The 23,513-nt window shown below is 35.7% G+C and overlaps 1 protein-coding gene across 10 annotated transcripts in view; it reads right to left on the reverse strand.

The window, feature by feature from the left end:
- Positions 1–23,513, reverse strand: part of DMD (dystrophin) — a 2,656,945-nt gene that overhangs the window by 518,525 nt on the left and 2,114,907 nt on the right. For all 10 annotated transcript variants that reach the window (XM_027533579.1, XM_027533577.1, XM_027533571.1 and 7 more), the window contains one exon: positions 21,895–22,084. In XM_027533579.1, the coding sequence (XP_027389380.1) occupies positions 21,895–22,084 (190 nt within the window). The remainder of the gene's footprint in view (positions 1–21,894; positions 22,085–23,513) is intronic.

The raw sequence follows: 23,513 nt of genomic DNA on the forward strand, positions 1-23,513 counted from the left end.
CAGCTACCATCATATTTATGACCAAGTCTGGAGTTATTTCAATAGGATGAAATGTATATTGTATACATTCCCACAACCAGAATGCTCCTCACCATATTTTCCCTTTAAGTACCAAACAGGTATATACATTTTAAATACTAAAGATTAAAAAGAAAGTTTTGATGATAGATTTTTTTTCTCTAAAGTTTGAAAGTTTGAGTAGTTCATCAATCATAGCTTTAAATAGTGGTAAACAATACAATTAAAAATAAATAGGGAAAAAGAATGTGTTGAAAAATGGGGGCCCACTGGGCATCATCAAATCTGGTTCCCCTCAGCCTCTGGTGCCTGTAGGTGGGGCTACTATGTAGTCATTAATAAAAACTGCTGTTTAGGGGCTTTCCAAAAGGTTGCTTTTAAAGGAAGCATTTATGTGAGAAGACTAAAACAGTTTTTTTATAACTTCTTAAGTTATTCTGGGTATATAGTGACGTTAAGGTTAGTAAAAAAGGTAAAGCAGAATGAATACTTTGTCATCAGAAATGAGTAAAAGTACAAACGTGGGCAGCCAAAACTGAAGGCAGTGGTTAGGATGCCCCCCTCAGCCAAGGGCTGTAGGCCCCTTTGTGCAGGTTTGGAAAAGTTGAAAGCTGACTACCAGCTTGCAGGCCTAGGGGAGGCTTGGCTGCCCACGCTTTGAGTCTTTCTCTGACTGTGCTCTACTAGGCCCTTGTCCTTCAGTTCACCGTGGTTCTGTAAGTATGTTGTACAAGAGCTGTTGTAAACTTCACCATGCTCATTACTGTGAGATCCTAACAAGCTCAAATTACCATCTGAACTTAAATACGCAGTCTGAATTTAAAGAAAACAAAGAAGTGTATTGATGACTTAAGAAAAACTATTGCTAGACTTCTAAAGTAAATACTAAGAGGAAGATAGTTTACAGTTTTTTGTCTTTAAATTCGTATCTTGGTCTTTACAATGAAATATTTTTTCAAGATAAAAGAGAAAGCACAATAAATTCATTTTAAGTTTTTGGACGTGGATGGATGATATTTTGTGAGACTAAAAAACCCAGAATTGTTTGCTAGGCTTTATCAATAACCTAGTACATTAAAATATCTCTATTTCTTCCTCTAAATAAATAATTAAAAAATTTATCTGAATTGAATGTATCATGAGACCTTAAAATGAGCAGTAAATATGGTAATATCAGGCATAGGCAATTTAGGCATTCTAATATTATTTATAAAATATTAATACATTATTCTTAGCTAAAACCACTATAGTTAAGAAACAAATCCTTGAAAACAGATTAGGTATTTTACTAGTTCAATGGAGTAGCAAAGAATGCATGTTGGAGATGTGGCTTTATGAAGAAGAAATTTTAGGAAACAAAGTTTTAAATCAAAATTAAACAAAACAAAAAACAAAGTATGTAGCTTGGTTTAAGGAACATAAAAAATGTTCAAGGAAGAACACGTGAACAAAAGTAATAATTTTGTAAATGTGGTAAGTTGATCCTACCAATTAAGTTTCTGTCACAGTTTTGGTTAAAAATCAGAAAGAAATAAAATAAACAATGTACATTGATTATTACTGAATTTAACTGAGAGGACTTCTACTGTTATAACAATATATGTAATAACACAATTGCTTTACTTATAAAAATAAAATAATATGTATATACCACCTGAAATTAAGAGACCAGTGATGAAGATATTCCTCTTTATAGGATCACTGAACTAGATCTATAGCTTTCATTTATTTATGCTGAAATTTCTACTTAAAGATACAAGAATTTAGCTTTTTTATTTTCCTACCAAACAAAACGTATATAGGGACTGAAAGTATTCTGAAACTTTTCTTTGAAAGGAAACTGTATTTTGACTCATTTGTATCAACTGTTTGTTTGAAAATTGCTATTAAGGTGGACAAATGCTTTCTTCTGTTTTAAATCACCATCTCCTAAGGTAGTTTTTCATTTTGGGGGGGACAAAAATCTTAAGAACTCCAGTACAGAAAGTTCTGGAAGAGAGCATTTGCAAATGAATTCTGATCAACAGATTGCATATTTTTCCAAATCAGCTGTGCAGACTGAGCATTTTTACGGCTCTAGTCATTTTATAAAGAATGATTCAGAATTAATCGGTACTCCTGCCACTTTTATTATTTATATATTCACAGTATTGACAGGTTTCATTTTCTTCCCACTCTTGACTCCTCTTCTACAGGAATAACACTCACAACACATGGAAGAGGGAGCAGCAAGACATGTCACCTGACCTTCCTTCTTTAGGACATTACTGAGCTAGCCCTGAGAACCTGGGGCTTCCTAGGTGGCTCAGGGGTAAAGAATCCACCTGCTGATGCAGGAGACATGGGTTCAGTCCCTGGATAAGGAAGACGCCCTGCAGAAGGAAATGGCAACCTGCTCCAATATTCTTGTCTGGAAAATTCCATGGACTGAGGAGCCTGGAGGGCTACAGTCCATGGGGTTGCAAAGAGTGGGACACGACTGAGCATGCATGCATGGGATATACAGATCTACGGCAAACTTTCTTTCATTTCTTCAAGTGCTTTCTCTAGAAAGGAGAAGGAAATGGCAACTCACTTCAGTATTCTTGCCTGGAGAATTCCATGGACAGAAGAGCCTGGTGGGCTACAGTCCTTGGAATCACAAAGAGTTGGACACAACTGAGTGACTAACACTGTCCCTAGAATATGAAGTCCACTTATTCTTTAAACCACAAAATAGTAGGTGAATAATTCAGTAATAGCTATGACTGGAGTAATACAGAAATAGTTAATGGCTGTTGCTGTTGTAAATACAGTATTGGAATAAAATTCCCCTAGGAGCAATAATATCGGGAAGCCTTGCAGAGGACCAGTCTCCCAGAATTTTCAGCAGTTACACTGGTTGAGAGACTACAGCATGCATTGTATCTTCTCCTGGGATTACTAACGATTACAACTGTACCTAAATCACCTAGCTACAGTTTATGCCACTAATTCATTTTAGAGATATATTAACAGCAATCTTTTCAAATGTCTCTTTAAATTGATTACACAATCTCTCTTGAAAGTTTCAAATGTAATTCAGCCCATATGACAGAGGAAATTAATGCTATTCTCTTGTGTCATTTCCCTAAATACAGAAAGGTAAAGAAGTATCAATTTTAAAAACAGACATGCCTAATAATAAATGAAGTCTGGATATATAAAAAGATTGTTGTCAAGACAAATCCATTGCCTGGTTGTCTTCAGCTGACATCTATTTTTACACAGACAGTATGACTTAGATTCAGTATGAAGAAATACTGAATAATCCAATTATTCAAAAGGCATGAAAAAAGTATTATTTCAAAAATCTATTTTTAATAAGTCTTATTTTTTTCTGAATGCTGGGCTTCTCAGGTGGCACTAGTGGTAAAGAATTCACCTGCCAATGCAGGAGACATAAGAGATGGGGGTTCAATCCCTGGGAAGATCGCCTGGAAAGGAAATGGCAACCCACTCCAGTATTCTTGTCTGGAGAATTGCATGGACAGAGGAGCATGGTGGGCTACAGTCCATGGGGTAGCAGAGTCAGACACAACTGAAGTGACTCAGCACACACATTTTGAATACTATAGTTTTAAAACACTCAATTAAATAGATTAATGATTATAATAAAGATGGTAACATAATGAATCCATGTCAATTTTAGAAGTATTTCTAATATTACATAACAAATTGGAAAGAAAGTTCACATATAATTATCTCTGTGAAGACAAATCACAAGGGTAATTAACACAGCTATGATTCCATATCACCATGAGGGTTAAACCAGATAGTAATGTTCATTATTTTTCTCTCTCTCACAAAACCAAATAAGTATCACTTACTTTCTCCTGGGAGTGTGTGATGTATTAAAATGAAACATATTATTATGCAATACTTTGATGTAAGGAGAGTTTTAAAATCTGTGACATGGAACTGTGTGCATTCTCTCAAGACTGGTGGTGTTTCCAACCATGACAGATGTTATTTATAAATAAATTAACAGACATAAACAATGTATTTATGACATATAAGCTTAAAATAATGACATCACCCAACAAGGGAAGAGCTAATTATTTTGAAAAACTTTGTTTAGCAGCGAACCGTTAAATTTAAACTACAGGCTTTTTTTTTTTTTTAACCACAAAATGGCTGATATTATTAATTTTCAATAGGCAGTCAGGAAAGACAAAAACATATTTGCTGTTTTAATTAGCTACTGCCACAGTAACACAGAAAAATGCACTACGGTTTCAAAACACAACCATTTATTCTCCTGGGTGTGTGTGACTAGCACAGCCCTCCTGCACATGTCTGTCATCCTCTTTCTGACACCACCAGCCTAGATGGAACACGCTCTGCTTGCGCATAGGGTCAAGAAGCAGAAACTGGAAAATGCAAGCCGGTTTCTTCAAACTAATACACTGTTTGAAGGCCTAAGCTTCAAACTAGTACAGTTAATTTTGCTCGCTTGTTTGCTCAAGCAAATCACATGATTCAACCCTTAAGGCCAGGGGATAGGAGATACATTTTATTCCTAAGGAGGTGGTGGTAAGGTTGTGGCTGCAGAAAGGGAGGAAAATTAGAGTTAATCGTTTGATCTACTGCAACTATAGAACAGTGTCTGTAAAGCAGATACTATACTGCAGAACCTGAAATGACATGTACTTAGTTATATCTCTTACTTCTTCAGGGTATAATTTCTGCCACATGTTGGTCTGTGCTTGATGACTGCTCTGTGCTTTTATTAACATCATCCATGATTGGCTACTAGATTTAATAAATAAATAACCTACTCTTTTTTTTTCCTATACAGAATTCAAACATATATTTTATTTGGAGTCATCTTGTAGCAGTGTCCCTTGAATACAGGCAGACTGATGTAATTTTTATGCCAGGGAGTGGAATATGCTATTTGAGTCACAAGTCCTATCTTACGTCTATAGAGTTACTTTTTAGAATATACTACACAGGAATAGAGGAGGGCATGGCAACCCCCTCCAGTATTCTTGCCTGGAGAATCCTGGAAAGAGGAGCCTGGCAGGCTGCAGTCCATGACGTTGCGAAGAGTTGGACACGACTGAGCAACTAAGCACAAACATATAAGAATAACAATGCAACACTGCCCTTAAGGAGTTTAGATACATTTTCTTTTTCCAGTGCCATATAAAAGAAAATAAATCACATCATGAGAGTTAGTCGCTTTCTGCGAGGAACCCTGCAGCAAAGGGAGTTCTCAATCAGATACAACATGTAGGTAAAATGCTCTCTCATTGCATGTGTGTGTTTGTGTGGGTTGTCTCTTCCTTACAATTCCAATTTTATTTTTTTCATCTTGTCTTCCAAATTCTTGCTTTTCTGGTGGTATTCCATTTTCATAAACAGAAAAGTAAAAGAATAAGGTGTTTGAAATCTTGCTCAGAGAAGGAATTTCAATTTGGTTCCTCTTTTAGGGGACTAATTTGCTTTCTATGTGCACCTCTGGCATGATCATTGTTGCATATATTATTGGATTTCAACTCCTATGCCTCTCCTATCTAAACTCATTTTGAGATTCTCACAAGACAGGTAAATTGTCTGTGTTTTACAGAATCTAAACTCTGACACAACTCGTCTCAGACTTGGTAAAGCAGCAGGAGAAACTCCCACCATATTTCTTTTTCCTTTTTGTTACTAGGCCTGGGTAGGCCTTTCTCTGTTGCCCTGACAGACTTCACAGAATAGAAAAGCACGTTGTGATTTGTGGTGTTCTCTTACCCTTTCTCTCTCTCTCTCTCTTTCCCTCTTGTAAATTAACTAATTATTTTCTATTTTAATCACATTCATAACACAAAATATTTTATATGCTAAGAAATGTAGAGATGTGAGCAAAGTTCAAATAAGGAAAACAACAAAAATTGGTTCAGAATAAAATCTTCTTTGCTTGAATTAACCAAGGATGATATATTTTATTGCTTGAGCCCATATACAAAAGGAAAACAAACATAATATTACAGATGTAAAACTATTTATTCAAAATAAAAGTGATTAGGACCTCACTGATTGGTTGGTAAAATATTGTTGCAGGGGTTATGCTTTTCTTAGGATAAGCCACTCAAGTGAGTATGTAATAATTATCTGATTATTCTGCTTCACTTTTAATCTCACATATAGTCTCAGACAGAATTTCAGTACTCTAAACACATATGCACACACACAAAATAAAAGCAAAGCAAAATAAAACTTTTTTCCCCTTTCTTAATTTTACTTTTGAGACATTGATTATAATCTAGATTCTGTTTTACAAAATGCATTTCTAGGGAAGAGAGAAGATTCCCTAAATCAAGGCTTAGAAATAATTATGAAAACTTTAGCCAATAATACAATTTGCTTAAGGAATACAAATCACCCCGAGAAAAGAAACTTTCCTTCTGATCCTATAATTTGATCATGTTAGGCTACATTATAATTTAATGTCATGAGCCATTAAATCATAACATTAAATGAATGATCATGACTCAGATGGAGGCATGGGCAGTTTTACACAATATGCAAAGGGAAAAAGAAAGAATATGGTAATGTTAAATCTCCCTCAGTACCATCTGGCTTATTTTTTTCCCCATGCCTCTCCAAAACAGTGGGAGGAATAAACAATACCATTCTTGATTGGCTAGGCATCAGAGATGAGGATATCAAGTGAAAAATTCTCTAACACAAGCAGAAAGTCTAATATTTTCTTCATTTCTTTCTCTTGCATAAGCACTGAGAATCCGCCTTACAGAATCAAAATTTGTCAAATTTCAAGAGCTAAAATGGCGTTATGCAAGCATCTGGCCCAGTGATTCTCATATTTGAATGGGCACAAGAAACACCTGGGGGCTCTTTAAATATGCAGATTCCCTGGCCCATCCCTAGAGAGTCAGCTTCTGACACTGCATTTTTAATAAACTTCCCAAGTAAAGAGAGTATAGATTGCATGAGAACTTAGAGAAACATGCAACTTTCTTTTATCTAGCTCCATTATTTTCCAGAAGATAAACCTGGGCTTCACAATGCAACCGATTTCTCCAAGATCACACAAGTCAGTGGTCAGAATCTGAATGCAAATTTCTTGACTTATAAAATAAGATACCCACACTCTCTGCTACCATACTACTTCCACAAAAGGTCCCTCAACAGCTCTGTTGACTCATATTGCTCTTTTTGAACTGTGACAAAATATTCACAACACAAAATTTACTATTTCAACCATTTTAAAATGTACAGTTCAGTCTCATTAAGTACATTCACACTGTCAGGAACCATCACCATTATCTCCCTCTAGAACTTTTTCATCTTCTCAAACCAAAACTCAGGTATCATTAAACAAAAAGTCCCCTAACTCCTCACCTCTACCTCCTGGTAACTATTCAACTTTCTATCTCTATGAATTTGATTATTTTAAGTACCACATACAAGTGGAATTATATTATACACACACACACACACACACACACACACACACACACACACAATAATTATATCCTTTGTGTTTGGCTGATTTCTCTTAGCAAAATGTTTTCAGGATCCATCCACATAGCTCATATTTTGATTTGCTGAATCCTTTTAATTACTTGCTCAAGGGGATGTTCTGGTCCTTTAAGAAATAAGGTTCTATCATTTGTCCAACATCAATGATAGCCGCTAAATGAGAGAAAGAATTCAGCAAGGAGAGTCCTGGGTGAGTGAAAGAATTCGAGCTTGGAGGCAGGCACAGAGACATGAGATGTACCTTCTGCCTAGTTGAAAGTCATTCGAAAAGAAACAGAAATGAGAAACATGAGAGAGTAAGCAAGTGACAGGCAAAGAGAGAGACAGACAGATACACTAAGAAAATGATAGGAGAGATGGATTAAACTGAGAAAAACTAAAATGTCCTTAAGACAACCTTGTGCCCAGAATAGTGAGTAGAGAAATGCAAATGAGGTTATTGACATGTATATTGTAGAAATTAATTGGTACACACTGGTGTAGATGAGACCTTGGGGCAAACAGTACAGAAAGAAAAGCAAATAGGGTAGTAAAATGTATGTGTCTATACTGCCATTTGAGAGACACTTTATTACACTTGAGATTTACTTTTATTCTATATAGTTACTGGCCTCAATTTCTTTTAAGCTATTGATAAGAAATGAATTTAGAGTCGTCTGATCACTCCAATGGTTTCCTTCCAATAATGACCACTGTTTTCTACTCCAAAACAGAAAATGTCAACACTTGCCCATAGGAGGTAAAAATGTTATCTACATTCATTTCAGTTTTTAAAACTGCAATGTACAACAGTTTCCCAATCATTTGTGAAAATACTGTAAAAACAGAATTTATGAAGTAAATTATTGAAGTCTCATTCTATTTGGGGTTGCCTCCTTGAATCAAATCCAATGTTGAATTGTTGAATTGGGAGCAAATAATAGAGGTGAAATGTGGTTGGTTCCTGAGAGCAAATGAAATGCTGCTTTCTGATGAGAATAACTTTTTCTATAACTCCTAAGGAATAATATATTGCAAAAGGTGTTGGAGATGAATACAAATTAGAGCAAAAAAACTGAAACCTTCAGAGAATTCAAGATTACATTTATACTACTAATAATATTGAATGGTTAACTGTTAATAGACCTCTCAAGGACAGTAACGGATGAAAGAACAAACAAAAGTAATTTGTTGCTTTCTCACTATTAGGCTATAGACATTCTTCCATCTAGACTGATATGATCTCCAGTGGGGATTGATTTATTTCTTCCACATTCATGACACTCTCTTTCACAACCAGGTGTAATGGCTTCTTTTACCTCTACGGGGAATGGCTGATTTATGCATAGACATTTGTTCAATAACCTTTCTTCAAAGATTGATGTTGTGAAAAATGAAAAAAAAAATGTGAAACTTTTTGACATTTTATTTTAATGTAATTTAGAAAACCATGTAAACTGCAAATGAACCTCATGTGGAATGAAAATCACATGCTGATAATCTAAACTATTTTGAATACTATTAATCTTTCATTAATACCTGGAAATTTTTCTTAGCAGAATTATGAAAGGCACTAGAGAGACTCTCGTGAAGTTCATTTAAAAAAATAATTTGTAAATAAAAGACTGGAGAGTTTTTTATTTGATCCCTCCAATCCACAATTTCAAAATTTTCCAACAAGAAGAGGGGACTGCTACCCATCATGTAAAGGAATATCTGTATTTATTTATTTATTTTGCCTAGAGACTCTGCTTTCAAAGACCCCTAACCATCAAGAAATCTTTGAATAGAGGAAGAGAAAGTGATGTGAAATTTTCTGACTTTCTGTGATCAAACTTTTTCTGACCTTCTCTATTCTTGTTTGGAGAAGAAAGCCTGAAATTATATAGATGTTGTCCAGGCTCTGCTGGAGTTTAAAGAAAGTGAGTGAATAGTCTCATACTTCTGGCTATCTTCACCACTACTCCCTCAAAGAATGAATTAAAAATAACTTTATTAATTTTATTAACATATCTATAAGCCATTGATGTGACTTCCAAATGTTGGTCAGACCATTTGAGAAAAATAAACTACTGTTACCGAAGTGTATTTCAGGGAATTTCAATGTCTGGTGTCTGACTGAAAGAGAAGGGTCGCAAGCCAATTGATTTCCCCAAGGAGGTCATTATAAAAGGCAAGAGGTCTCTTTTCCATTTTCAGTGTAGAGTGTTTATTCTCAAGAATGGGAGTATTAAGGTTTGTTTGTACCTGAAGACTTTGAAGAGCTTTTCAAACATGAGTCAATATTGACATTTAAGAACTAAAATCTACTAAAGATTATTAATTTTTTCTTGGTTAGAAAAGATGAAGCTTTTTAAAAATCAGAGTTTCAACACTCATGGTAGCCAATATTTCTGGCATGGTTTCATTAATTCATTCATTTCTTATTAAGGAGTTTCTCAACCCATATGAGGATTGAGCTCTTAAGCACTCTAGAGTGAAAGACACATTACAAAAATTTACTTATAAAAATGTATATTTTATATTAATATATCTGATAATAGTAATAACATAATACTAGCTATGTTTACTGGTTGCTTATTATGTATCAAATATCATTTTATAAACTTCACATATATCAATTCATATCACCCTCACAATAGCCTAATGGCATAAATGTTATAATTTCTCTTCATTTATAGCTGCTTAAATTGATGGCAATTAAGAAATGTGTACATGGTCAGTAAGTATCAGAATCATGAGTCAAACCCAGGCAGTCAAGCTTCAAAGCCCACACTACTAAATGCTATCTTCTCCAGCCCCTCTAAAACAACATAGAAAGCATTGTGTTATTTAAAGTGCAAAGAAATGCCTCTGGGAATTGAGAAGGAGACAAGATGTCTTCTAGCTCTAGGACTCAGGGAAAAGGGAAGAATGTGAATATGACTTTCCTTGAAAATCAGGTTGCATCTGGGTAAACTGAGATGAGGAAAAGGAGTCCCAAGAAAAGAAAGAAGTCATCAAAGACACAAAAGTATACAGGCTAGCTGTGCGATTTAGTAGGAGTTAAGGGTGCACAGGGACTTCCCAGGCTGCTCAGTGGTAAAGGATCCACCTGCCAGTGCAGGAGACTCAGGTCCCATGTTTGGGTCAGGAAGATCCCCTGGAGAAGGAAATGGAAACTCACTCTAGTATTCTTGCCTGGGAAATCCCATGGACAGAGCAGCCTGGCAGGCCATAGTCCATGGAGTCTCAAAGAGTTGGACATGACTCAGTGACTGAACAACAATGACAACAATAAAGGGTGCATGGAGAGGAAAAAGAAGAAACAAGATAGGAAATTGAGTTTGAGGGCCAATCCTAGTGGGTCAGGTAAAGGAGTTTGTAGAATATTCTGAGGTCTTTGAGAAGTCATAAAAGTTGTTTGAACAGGGGAGTCATATATTCTTTCATTCACTTGATGAATATTTATTGGCACCTGTTATGTGCTGAAGGCTTCCCAGGTGGCAGTAGTCACAAAAAATCGGTCTGCCAATAAAGGAGATAACAAGATACGTGGGTTTGATCGCTGGATGGGGAAGATCCCCTGGAGGAGGAAATAGCAACCCACTCCAGTATTCTTGCCTGGGAAATCCTATGGCCAGAAGAGCTCAGCAGGCTATAGTCCATGGCGTTGCAAAAATTTGGACATGACTGAGCACGTGTGTGTGTGCACACACACACATACATTATGTGCTGGGCACTGTCTCAAGCAATAGGAATATATAAGAGAATAAAGTGGATAAAATACCTGCTCTCATGGAATTTATCAGGTAGTTACAATAAAAACTGTTTTACAAAGCTTAATTGAAAATGGCAATCTGCAGGGTGGATTGGAGCAATGCAGGAAAGAGTGAGGGAACGTAAAAGGTAATGAGTAAAAATCAGAGTGGTGGGTAAGTGGACTGGAGAGAAATGAACAGGTGTAAAAGATTAGAGATGTAAAACTGATAGAACTTGAACGCGAACTAGAAAGTATGGCAAGTAAGAAGGCAATGTAGATAGAAATGACTATTTGGTTTGAAATTTCTCTGACTGAAAAGATGGTAGTGTGATGAATGGCGGACAGTTGATTTTCAAAGAAGTAATAATAGCTAAATTACTGAACTGTCATAATTTTACCCTCCTTATCTGAATATGGAAATAATAGTACCAATACTAGAGCTTTTCAGTGAGAATCAAATCAGAGAATGAAAGTAAAAATGATTTGCCAATTATTATAAACATGGAACAATTTAGTTATTATTATCCTTATTAATATAATTTTAGTTGGTTGATTTTAAAGCATATGATATTAAGTCTACATCTTTAGTTTGGCTTTTCTCTAATGGTAATTCATAACATTAATAAGAATCTTTCACTTGAAGAAGCTTTTTCAAAGTGCTTTAATATTTTTATTTATAAGAGCCTCACAAAAGTTCTGTGGGGAATAAAAAACAATGGTTATTAGGGTCTATCAAAATTCAGTTTTCAGTAGGCATACTGTCTTCTTACCTATATGGGCCTTTCTTTTAGTTAGTATGTATAAAATTACAGAATCCAATAACTGAGTTACAAAGTTATTCAAATTAGTGCTTCCCTGTATCATTCCAGATGTTAATAATAGCAAACTTAATGGTAATACCAAAAAAGTAGGTCCTGAAGTTTCCATACACTGAATTAACAGGTTCATATATGAAAGAGACCATGGTAAGATAATTCAGAGTGTCATAACTCCTACAATCAAGTGGTTAGACTCATTGTATTATATTGAGGTGACTGTTTTCCATCACTGGTTAACAATAAATGGATTACTTTCTATATTGTAGGCACTAAAACACCAATCTTGAACACCAATCCTTGTCCTCATTGACTTTATTTCTAAACTTTTAATTATTTTCACTGTTTCTTTTTTGGGTTTTCTTTGTCATCTACGAGGACTTCAGGGTCCAAACTTGGAACATAATTGTTGTTGTTCAGTCATTAAGTCCTGTGCGACTCTGCAACCCCCTGGACTGCAGCACGCCAGGCAAACATGGTCCACCAGAGAAGGGAATGGCAAACCACTAACATTCTTGCCTCGAGAAACCCATGGAACATAATAAATTATTGACTATAGTAAAATAAAAAGCACGTGGCTCTTGAATCTATTCCTGAATACTACCATCCATAGTATTGTGAATGTGTATAAACTTCTTCCTGTAGAACAAGAAGTAAATCAAAACGTTCCACTTTTATATAAGAGAAGAAATTAACTGCCCTAACTGGAAAGAGTTTTTCTTGATCTTGGATATATTACCCAAATACTTTTGCATTCTCCACAGTAAGAATTTTACACCAAAGCTTTGCTAGTTCTTTGCCTTTTTTTCATGGTTAAAACATTTACAAGAGTCTTCAGAGCTGTCTTTTTAAATAGCACAAGATGGCATCATTTAAGACCAATTCTGTGCTACAGCAAGTAATATTTTAGTGACTTCTAGATATATTTCTGAATGGAGAAATTCAAGTAACAATGACACTGATTTCTGTGCAATATTATGTATTTTTAATGGGGTCCATGTTGATGTCCTTCAATTTTATATCTTTGACCTATATCTTTCTCCAAATTAGATCCACATTCAAAAGTGCCTCAAGGGAGGTGTTATTTTCACCTTTATTATTCACAGATACCTCAAAACCAGCTGCATTCTTTTTTTGTTATCCATTTAATTATTTTATTTTATTTTTTACTTTTCATTTATATTAGAGTTTACTTGACTGACAATGTTGTGATAGTTTCAGGTGTATAGCAAAGTGATTCAGTTATACATGTATCTATTCTTTTTCAAATTATTTTCCCATTTAGGTTGTTACATAATATTGAACAGAGTTCCCTGTGCTATACAATAGGTCCTTGTTGGTTATCCATTTTAAATATATCAGTGTGTACATGTCCATTCCAAATTCCCTAACTATCCTTTCCCCCCAGCCTTCCCCCCTGGTAACTAAATTTATTCTCTAAGTCTGTGAGTCTGTTTCTGTTTCATAAATAAGTTCATTCATATCATTTCGTTTTAGATTCTGCATATAAGCAATATCAAACAAAAGTTCTTTTTCTCCATCTGACTTCACTCAGTGTGACAATCTCCAGGTCTATCCATGGTGCTGCAAATGGCATTATTTTGTTCTTTTTAATGGCTGAGTAATATTCCATTGTATAATTGAAGAATAAAAACCATATGATTAACTCATTGGATGCAAAAAAAGCTTTTGACAAATTTCACAACCCATTTATGAAAAAACTCTCCAGAATGTGGGCACGGAGGGGACATGTCTCAACATAATAAAGGCCCTACACAAGAAACCTACCACTAACATTATACTCAATGGTGAAAAGCTGAAGACATTTCCTTCAAGATCAGGATGTCCACCCTTGCCAATTTTATTCAACATAGTTTTGGAAGTCCTAGTTATGGCAATCAGAGAAGAAAAATAAAAGGAATACAAAGTGGAAAAGACAAAATAAAACTGTCACCATTTGCAGATGACATGATACTTATACATCAGATCAGATCAGATCAGATCAGTCACTCAATCGTGTCCGATTCTTTGTGACCCCCATGAATCGCAGCATGCCAGGCCTCCCTGTCCATCACCAACTCCAAGGGTTCACTGAGACTCACGTCCATCGAGTCAGTGATGCCATCCAGCCATCTCATCTTCTGTCGTCCCCTTCTCCTCTTGCTCCCAATCCCTCCCAGCATCAGAGTCTTTTCCAATGAGTCAACTCTTCTTATGAGGTGGCCAAAGTACTGGAGTTTCAGCTTCAGCATCATTCCTTCCAAAGAAATCCCAGGGCTGATCTCCTTCAGAATGGACTGGTTGGATCTCCTTGCAGTCCAAGGGACTTGCAAGAGTCTTCTCCAACACCACAGTTCAAAAGCATCAATTCTTCGGCGCTCAGCTTTTCTTCACAGTCCAACTCTCACATCCATACATGACCACAGGAAAAACCATAGCCTTGACTAGACGAACCTTTGTTGGCAAAGTAATGTCTCTGCTTTTGAATATGCTATCTAGGTTGGTCATAACGTTCCTTCCAAGGAGTAAGCGTCTTTTAATTTCATAGCTGTAGTCACCATCTGCAGTGATTTTGGAGCCCAGAAAAATAAAGTCTGACACCGTTTCCACTGTTTCCCCATTTATTTCCCATGAAGTGATGGGACCAGATGCCATGATCTTTGTTTTCTGAATGTTGAGCTTTAAGCCAACTTTTTCACTCTCCACTTTCACTTTCATCAAGAGGCTTTTGAGTTCCTCTTCACTTTCTGCCATAAGGGTGGTGTCATCTGCATATCTGAGGTTATTGATATTTCTCCCAGCAATCTTGATTCCAGCTTTTGTTTCTTCCAGTCCAGCGTTTCTCATGATGTACTCTGCATAGAAGTTAAATAAACAGGGTGACAATATACAGCCTCGACGTACTCCTTTTCCTATTTGGAACCAGTCTGTTGTTCCATGTCCAGTTCTAACTGTTGCTTCTTGACCTGCATACAGATTTCTCAAGAGGCAGATCAGGTGGTCTGGTATTCCCATCTCTTTCAGAATTTTCCACAGTTTATTGTGATCCACACAGTCAAAGGCTTTGGCATAATCAATAAAGCAGAAATAGATGCTTTTCTGGAACTCTCTTGCTTTTTCCATGATCCAACAGATGTTGGCAATTTGATCTCTGGTTCCTCTGCCTTTTCTGACACCAGCTTGAACATCAGGAAGTTCACGATTCACATATTGCTGAAGCCTGGCTTGGAGAATTTTGAGCATTACTTTACTAGTGTGTGAGATGAGTGCAATTGTGCGGTAGTTTGAGCATTCTTTGGAATTGCCTTTCTTTGGGATTGGAATGAAAACTGACCTTTTCCAGTCCTGTGGCCACTGCTGAGTTTTCCACATTTGCTGGCATATTGAGTGCAGCACTTTCACAGCATCATCTTTCAGGATTTGGAATAGCTCAACTGGGATTCCATCACCTCCACTAGCTTTGTTTGTAGTGATGCTTTCTAAGGCCCACTTGACTTCACATTCCAGGATGTCTGGCTCTAGGTGAGTGATCACACCATCATGATTATCTGGGTCATGCAGATCTTTTTTGTACAGTTCTTCTGTGTATTCTTGCCATCTCTTCTTAATATCTTCTGCTTTTGTTAGGTCCATACCATTTCTGTCCTTTATCGAGCCCGTCTTTGCATGAAATGATACTATACATAGAAAATCCTAAAGATGTTACCAGAAAACTGCTAGAGCTCATCAATGAATTTGATAAAGTTTCAGGTACAAAATTAATACACAGAAATCTGTTGCATTTCTACATACTAACAATGAAAGATCAAAAAGAGAAATTAAGGAACAATTCCATTTATCATCACATCAAAAAGAGTAACATAATTAGGAATAAACCTACCTAAAGAGACAAAATACCTATACTCCAAAAACTGTAAGATGCTGATGAAAGAAATTGAAGGTGACACAAACAGATGGAAAGATATACCATGTTCTTGGATTAGAAGAATCAGTATTCTGAAAATGACTATACTACCCAAAGAAAATTACAGATTCAATGCAATCTGTATCAAATCACAAATGGCATTTTTCACAGAACTAAGATTTCACAAATCTTAAAATTTGTATGGAGACATAAAAGACCGCGAATAGCTGGAGTAATCTTGAGAAAGAAAAACCGGCTGCTTTCTCTTCCTATAACAATTTCTCCTCTTTAATTCTGCAACTCTGTGTTGGCACCTGGTCATCTCAAATGGTAAGCAGTCAGTGACTTCTTGCTGTACCTCACATTTCCCCCTCACCTCTTCCTCCCATAATCTATTGGGTTGTCCAAAAAGTTCATTTGACTGTTTCTGTAAGATGTTACAGAATAACCTGCATGTTTGGCCAACCCAGTGCATCACAGTGTTAGCTTTTACCTCCAAATAGCTCACATATATGTTTCCTTTGTTTAGCCTCAACATCTTAATGGTCATTTATTGGTTGGAATATTACAGAAATAATTTTCTAACTTTTATTCCTGGACAGATCTTGTATCCTTCCAGTTCATTCTCCTTATAGCTACCAGAGCAATCTTTCAAAAACATAAGCATAAGTCAGGTTATTTCATTTCCTTGCTTAAAAATATGCTGTGAATTCTCATAGAGTAAAAATAGTCCAAACTCTTAAACATAGGTGGAAACAAGGAGGGAAAAGACAGCTAACATACCGAGCAATTTGAGTGCAACGCTCTGCCCCTCTGGTGGGCATTTTACATGTATCCTATCATTTATTTCTCACAAAATTCTGTGAAGCATTGTTTTCTTTGTACAGAAGGATATAATTGAGACTTAGAGGTTAGACAACAAGTGGTAAAATAAGTGATCTTTCTACCTACAAGGCTCATACTCTATCTACTCTATCATGCTGCCTTTCTACATGATTTAGCCTCAGCTGATCTTTCCAATCACATTTCTTAGAATAATCATACCCCAGCCACCCCAGCCATAAAGAAGTACCTTTTGATTCTCAAACTACCCAACTGTCCAGGACTTTCAATATGCTGTTTCCTATGCCAGAAATCCCTTGTTAACTCTGTGCATCTAGCTCACTTTTGACACATTCTTCTAACTTTCTCTAAACAGAAGTTCTCAACCTTGGCTGGACAGGAGAAGCATGGACTGGACATGCTGTGATCAATGCAGTTTGACTTTCTAGGGCTAGAACCCAGAAATTAGCATTTTAAAAACCTCTTCCAAGACTGAAAAACAGTGTTCCAGGTGAATTCCCTGGAGACTCTGGCAAGCTTAACTTAATCATCTTCTGTTTTTATTAGACCCTGTCTAGCCCTCTACTGTAACACTCATCACACTACCAGAATTTTATCTTAGTGTAACTATCCTCACCTCTGAAATGTAAGCATCCCAAAGGCAGAAATCATACTCCAATACAGAGGTTTCTGAATATGTGCTACACACTAGTCCAGTATGTACACAAATACATACACATGCATATACAAATAGTTGAAACCGAAGTTTCACAAAATAATACTGGCTCTTATTTAAGAGGGATAGACTCTTGTTATTTTTCTATTCTACTAATTTTATTCCTTTGTTAAAAAATGTGAATTGATACTCATTAAATTGATTATATAACCTAGTTCTTTGAACTATGCTTGAAAAACATCTCTCTAATTATATTTGTAATGCTAGTCCTAACTCCATGCTAGACATCTAATGGTGTTTAATAAAGATTTGATGAATTAATCAACATTTTATGGAAATTTAATACATATGTATATATGTATACATTTATATGTTTTGCATATTATCAAAAATGGCAGGCAGATAACACTAGGCAAAATAAAAACATCAAAATAAACTTTCATAATCTTTGGACACCAAAGTAGAAAGGTTAAAAAATACATGTAAAACTCAATTCAAATTATAGCAACAGAAAGGGTTGCTATATATACAAAGTGTTTTCTTTTCTAAGAATTAGGGATACTCAGATTATCTCTCTTTTCAAATGTACCAACAAATGTGACAATCTAATTTATTCAGGATACTAATTTTGCTATTGAGGTTGCATTCAGTGGGCCAAAATATAGTGTGAGCAACATTGAAGAAGCTACTTTCCCTCAATTTCAACAATGTATTAGAAATTTAAGATAGCTTAATCAATTTCCGGGTATACTCTGATGTACAATTCAAAATTTATCAATCTTTTCTCTCTGGAAGTGTTTTGTATAGGGCCTGAGACAGGAACCAGATCACAGATGCTGCTGCTAAGTCGCTTCAGTCGTGTCCGACTCTGTGCAACCCTGTAGACGGAAGCCCACCAGGCTCCCCCGTCCCTGGGATTCACCAGGCAAGAACACTGGAGTGGGTTGCCATTTCCTTCTCCAATGCATGAAAGTGAAAATTGAAAGTGCAGTTGCTCAGTCGTGTCTGACTCTTAGTGATCCCATGGACTGCAGCCCACCAGGCTCCTCCATCCATGGGATTCTCCAGGCAAGAGTACTGAAGTGGGGTGCCATTGCATTCTCCAAGATCACAGATGAGGGGATCTCAAATATTAATTGCTCCATAGTCTCTCTTGCTGAGAAAAAGACCCTAATTATCTTACCTTTATGACCATTTCTCCCCACTGCACACCCATCCCCACATACCTTCTTTACCAGCTGCTATTACAATGATCTCTTAGGGGTGCTTAGAGAATCAGTTAAGATTGGTGAAATTCTTGTGAAATATTAGCAAAGATGCAGAGTCTACCCATTTTCAGTTGGTTACCAATAGTTTTATGTTAGCACTTAGAAGTGTGGCCATCTTTACCAATTCTCTGAGGCCCAAAGTAGGAAATGCTTTGGACATAGGAAGAATCTGATACAATTATGAATATAATTCTTCATTTTAAGAATAAATTTGCAATTTAAAACTTTTCAAACTGTCACTTCACAAGCCTCTATATGGAATGCTGTAAAAATACATTGGCTTTAAGATGTCAGTTACACTGTCAGAAATACCAATACTGTATAAGAAAAGATCTTGTCATCCTAAAGTATGGGGACAAATATGACCTTGCTTTTAATAAGCAACGTAAATAACATCATTTTTTCTCATACAAGGAAAAAACTTTAATGGCTTCCAGAGTGGAATTAATCAGGTTAATTCCATTCAGGAAGCATATGTTTCATAATACATATATGCTTATCAAACCCAGGAATTATAATTATTGCTGGGAGAATTAAACATCCTATGAAGTGGGTGATAAGCAGTGATAGGCAGTCTAGCAAGAGCTGGAGTCGCCATATATAGAAAAAATGATTGACAGCCATAGAGAAAAATTCATTTTGTGAAGGTCTTCACCCCCTATCTCCATTCTGCAGCATTTGTATAAAGTAAAACATCACTGCTTTGGGTTGGATAGATATATTGGGATCTGCTGGGAAAGCTGATGTTCTGGCTAGGCATTTGGAATTTCTTTTTTAATATGTAAGCACTATTCTTGCTATATAGCATGAATCATGCAAAGAATATAATGCTACCAGCTTCTGCAAATGAAGTGAAAGGCACACCATTACACTTGATTCCTTCACACATATTATAGAACATCCCTTTTGTTCAAAATTAAAAAAAAAAATCTTCAGAGGGGGAAAAAAAGCAAACACTTCCATTTAGCTGAAATACTGAAACTGCATGTAATTTCCTAAGGTATGTAGTTTTATTTATTTTCAAGCTGTTGCTTTTAAACCCCAGTATCTTGATTCAATTCTATGAGCTGAAATGTGCTGTTAACAGTAATCAATAGTTTCAGTAGTTTAGAGATTTTACCATGACATCTTCAAATCTTTCATCAAAAGGCCATTATTCAACCATCTAACTGAAAATCAGAGCTGGCTATAAATGTCATTCCTATCCATAAAATGTAGTTTCAACCTCAGGCAAGTGGAATTTATAGAAGACACAATATTAATAGAGAGGGAATTAGAAAATGGTCTCTGTTTTAAAATAACATTGGAATCTTAGTCCTATTATAGTTAAGAGAAAAATGGTATGTCTAAGGTTTTCAGGAACTCTAAGGGAATTTTACATGGTTTTTAAGAATAAATAGATTTTTTAATGAGTAATAGAGAATAAGCTAAGAAAATTCCCTCAGCATAATTTCCAATTGTTTTTGAAGAGATTAGAAATCTAAGCACAAAATGCACTTTATTCTCCACGCTTTCATAATAAACATAGTTAGGAAACACTGCCATTTTTTCCTATTGATTCAGAATCTTGCAGTTTCTCATGATAAGTTTCAGTATGAATTTTTGTTGTATAAGTACTATAGATACAAATATAAAATGTATAGGAGATACATGGATGTATTCTTGTTTTGTCTTCAACAATACTTGTCCATGAATTTAAGAAATATTTTATTAAATCCCTATTACAAAATTGAGTCACTGGAACAATCTTTAATTTTGAAAAGAATCTGCTAAAAAAAATCCACTTAAAGTTTTACTCGTTATTTACCATAGCTGATAGGAATATGTGAATCCACATATTTAAAACTCTAGGGTGGCTTTATGGGCATTTACAAGCCAAGATAAATTTTTAAATGAAATATCATAAGTCAAATACGTTAGCAACATATTTTCTAACCATTTAGCTAAGAGTGACCAAAAAAAAAACAACAAACGTTACACCGCATTTACACCCACAAGCCATAGGAGATACCTGTTTAGAACAATACCTGGCTTTATCTATGCAAACTACCTCCAAATGATCAAAGTAATTCAACACACATTGTGAAGGAGCAAGTGGGGTCTGAGGAGAATGATACAGCAAGAATGAGGAATTCAAGAAGCTATAAATTGCCACTGTCATCTACTCTATATACAAAGTAGATCAGATCTCGTATCAAAACAGAAGAAAAGAAGGAGAACAACAAGGAGAGGGAGGAGAAGAAACTTTTCTTACTATGATTTGATTTTGGAATTCTTTTTCAACCTGGAATACACTATCACTTTTTTGCCATAATTTTAAAATATTAAAAAACTGAAGTTAGGCCTAAAAATGGATCATATTATTTGAACACTCCAAAGTTTCTTTGTGGTACTAGTAAAGTTCTTATTTCAAGTCAGAAAATTTGACTCTACATAACAAAACTCCAATATAGGTCAGGAAAACTCTATCATGTCCCCAAAGTATTTAAATATCAGGAGCCTTCCTGAACTATAGAATATGATTCACACCAAGATTTCAAGTACATAAAACAACCTGAAACTTCTGTTTTTGCTGTTTATGCATATGAAATTTTATAGCAATAATTTTTGTTTCTAGGAAAAACAATTGTCTGAAAATTGTGTGATCATTAACCATGACCAAGTTAGCCATCTCATTTTTATTTTCACAGATTATGTTAGGAGGAAACCCACAAAAGGCCAGATTAACATTTCAAAATGTATTGGAAAGTAATGAAGGGAAACTGATTCAGTTAGCAACGCTAAATAAAACAGACAATTCATACAGATGCTTTTCCTGTAAAATATTAAATAAACACTCAAAAATGGCAACTTTTTCAAATTTAATAAACCAACCCCTAATTCCTTTTCTCTGAGCAAAGTTTCTTCTTATCAAAGCTCCAGCTTTCATGCGCAAATTCTTCCTGGTCAAAACCACATACTATTTAGAAGACTGGGGTGTTAAATGAAATAAGAAATGATTTTTTGCTTCTCCCTCTTTCTTCTTCTAGCCCAAAAGCCTAAATATATAAGGCCACATAAACCACTACTTTTGTCCACAGCATATCAACTACAAGGACAAATGCTGAGGATTCTTTGGTTCAATTCACAAGTTATAAAAGTAGAAACACTTGACTTACCTGCCATTGTTTCATCAGCTCTCTTACTCCCTTGGAGTCTTCTAGAAGCCTTTCCTTATGGGTGGCATCCTGCAGGACGTTGGCAGTTGTTTCAGCTTCTGTAAGCCAGGCAAGAAACTTCTCCAAGTCCAGGGGGAACTGTTGCAGTAATCTATGAGTTTCTTCCAGAGCAGTCTCTCGCTCACTCACTCTGCAAAGGAACAAATGTCCAGATGCAATTATCCTCAAATATCAGAATGGTGCAGCCAGTGAATCCCACAAAAAGAGCAAAATCAAAGGGACTAAATCATAACATTGCAACAAATGTGAGTTGCTGCTAAAACTCCACTTGAAAACATCAACCACTAGAATAGCATGTGTGTGTGTGTGTGTGTGTGTGTGTATGTATTTGGACTTATAGACTTTTGAAAGTTCATTTTCCAAAAAATTCTTTGTTTTAAAAAACATTTTGGCTGGTCAATTTTGAAAGGTTATTTTAATATGTGGCAAAAGTTGAAACTAATCTCTATAGGTAAAACCCTAAAATCTACCATGCTTATCTTTAATGTTACCTGAGGCAGGGAACCATGATTAAATAGGCCAGGAGAAATGCAAACCTACAATGGAAAGTTGAACACTGGAGGAAGAAGGAGAAGGGGACTGGAGAATAAAAGGGAACAAAAAGATTAAGAAGTAGAAAAACTACATATTTCATAGCAAACATTGTGCAACATGTAATCTGCATAACATCAGTGTGTTCTAATAGTTCTAACTATTGTATTAGCTTCCTTTTGCATTACCTGATGGTCATACAACTAAGAATATTTTCCAAAAGAAAAATTTTATGGGTAATGGAAAAAGTAGAGCTTAAAATCCAGACACATTGGGTTCAAATCGCAGTGTCCTCCGCCGAGTGTGATACAAGTTACTTAACCTCTCTGATTTCTCATCTGCAATGCATATTGTTGTATTGATGAGACTGAAAATACAACAGTGTGTGTGAAGCTGAGTGCCTCACACATTATGAGTCACATATTATAGTTGCTCAAAAATGTGGATTCCCTATGCCCACATTCCATTCTCATTGCTCTAATCTTATAGAAGGAATGAATCAAATTCCCTAGTGACACAAAAATCCACAAAAGAGCTATTCATATTTTCTGACAATATATATAATGCATGTATTGTGGATACACATACGTATGCCCTCAGCAAACATCTACATAATAGTAACTTGGGAAGGAAAATTGCCTGAGGCAATAACAGCCCCATCTAAAAAGATTCAGGTAAATTTTTTCTGCAATAAGGAAATTAGTACTCTATTTAAATGTCGTATTTGCCTTCTATTACTACACAAACGCTTTCTGGGATTCAACATAAGCTAAAAATGGATTTAAAAAAAAACTGAACACTTGAATATGATACACACTGCTTGTTAAGATGTGATTGTCAATAATTATGCAAAACTGCAATTTATTTCAGCAGCAACTTTATCATGGGATGTGCAAACCAGGCAATAAACAACTCCTGCCGAGCCAGCGGCAGCAAAGCCCCCGGAAGAGCTGTTTATTCATCATGGGTGAGGTTTTTGCTGAGCATACAGTCTTCCACAGTGTAGTTTTGGTGCTCATACTGGATAA

Source organism: Bos indicus x Bos taurus, chromosome X, assembly GCF_003369695.1.
Source record: "Bos indicus x Bos taurus breed Angus x Brahman F1 hybrid chromosome X, Bos_hybrid_MaternalHap_v2.0, whole genome shotgun sequence".
In the NCBI taxonomy this organism is placed as follows: Eukaryota; Metazoa; Chordata; class Mammalia; order Artiodactyla; family Bovidae; genus Bos; species Bos indicus x Bos taurus.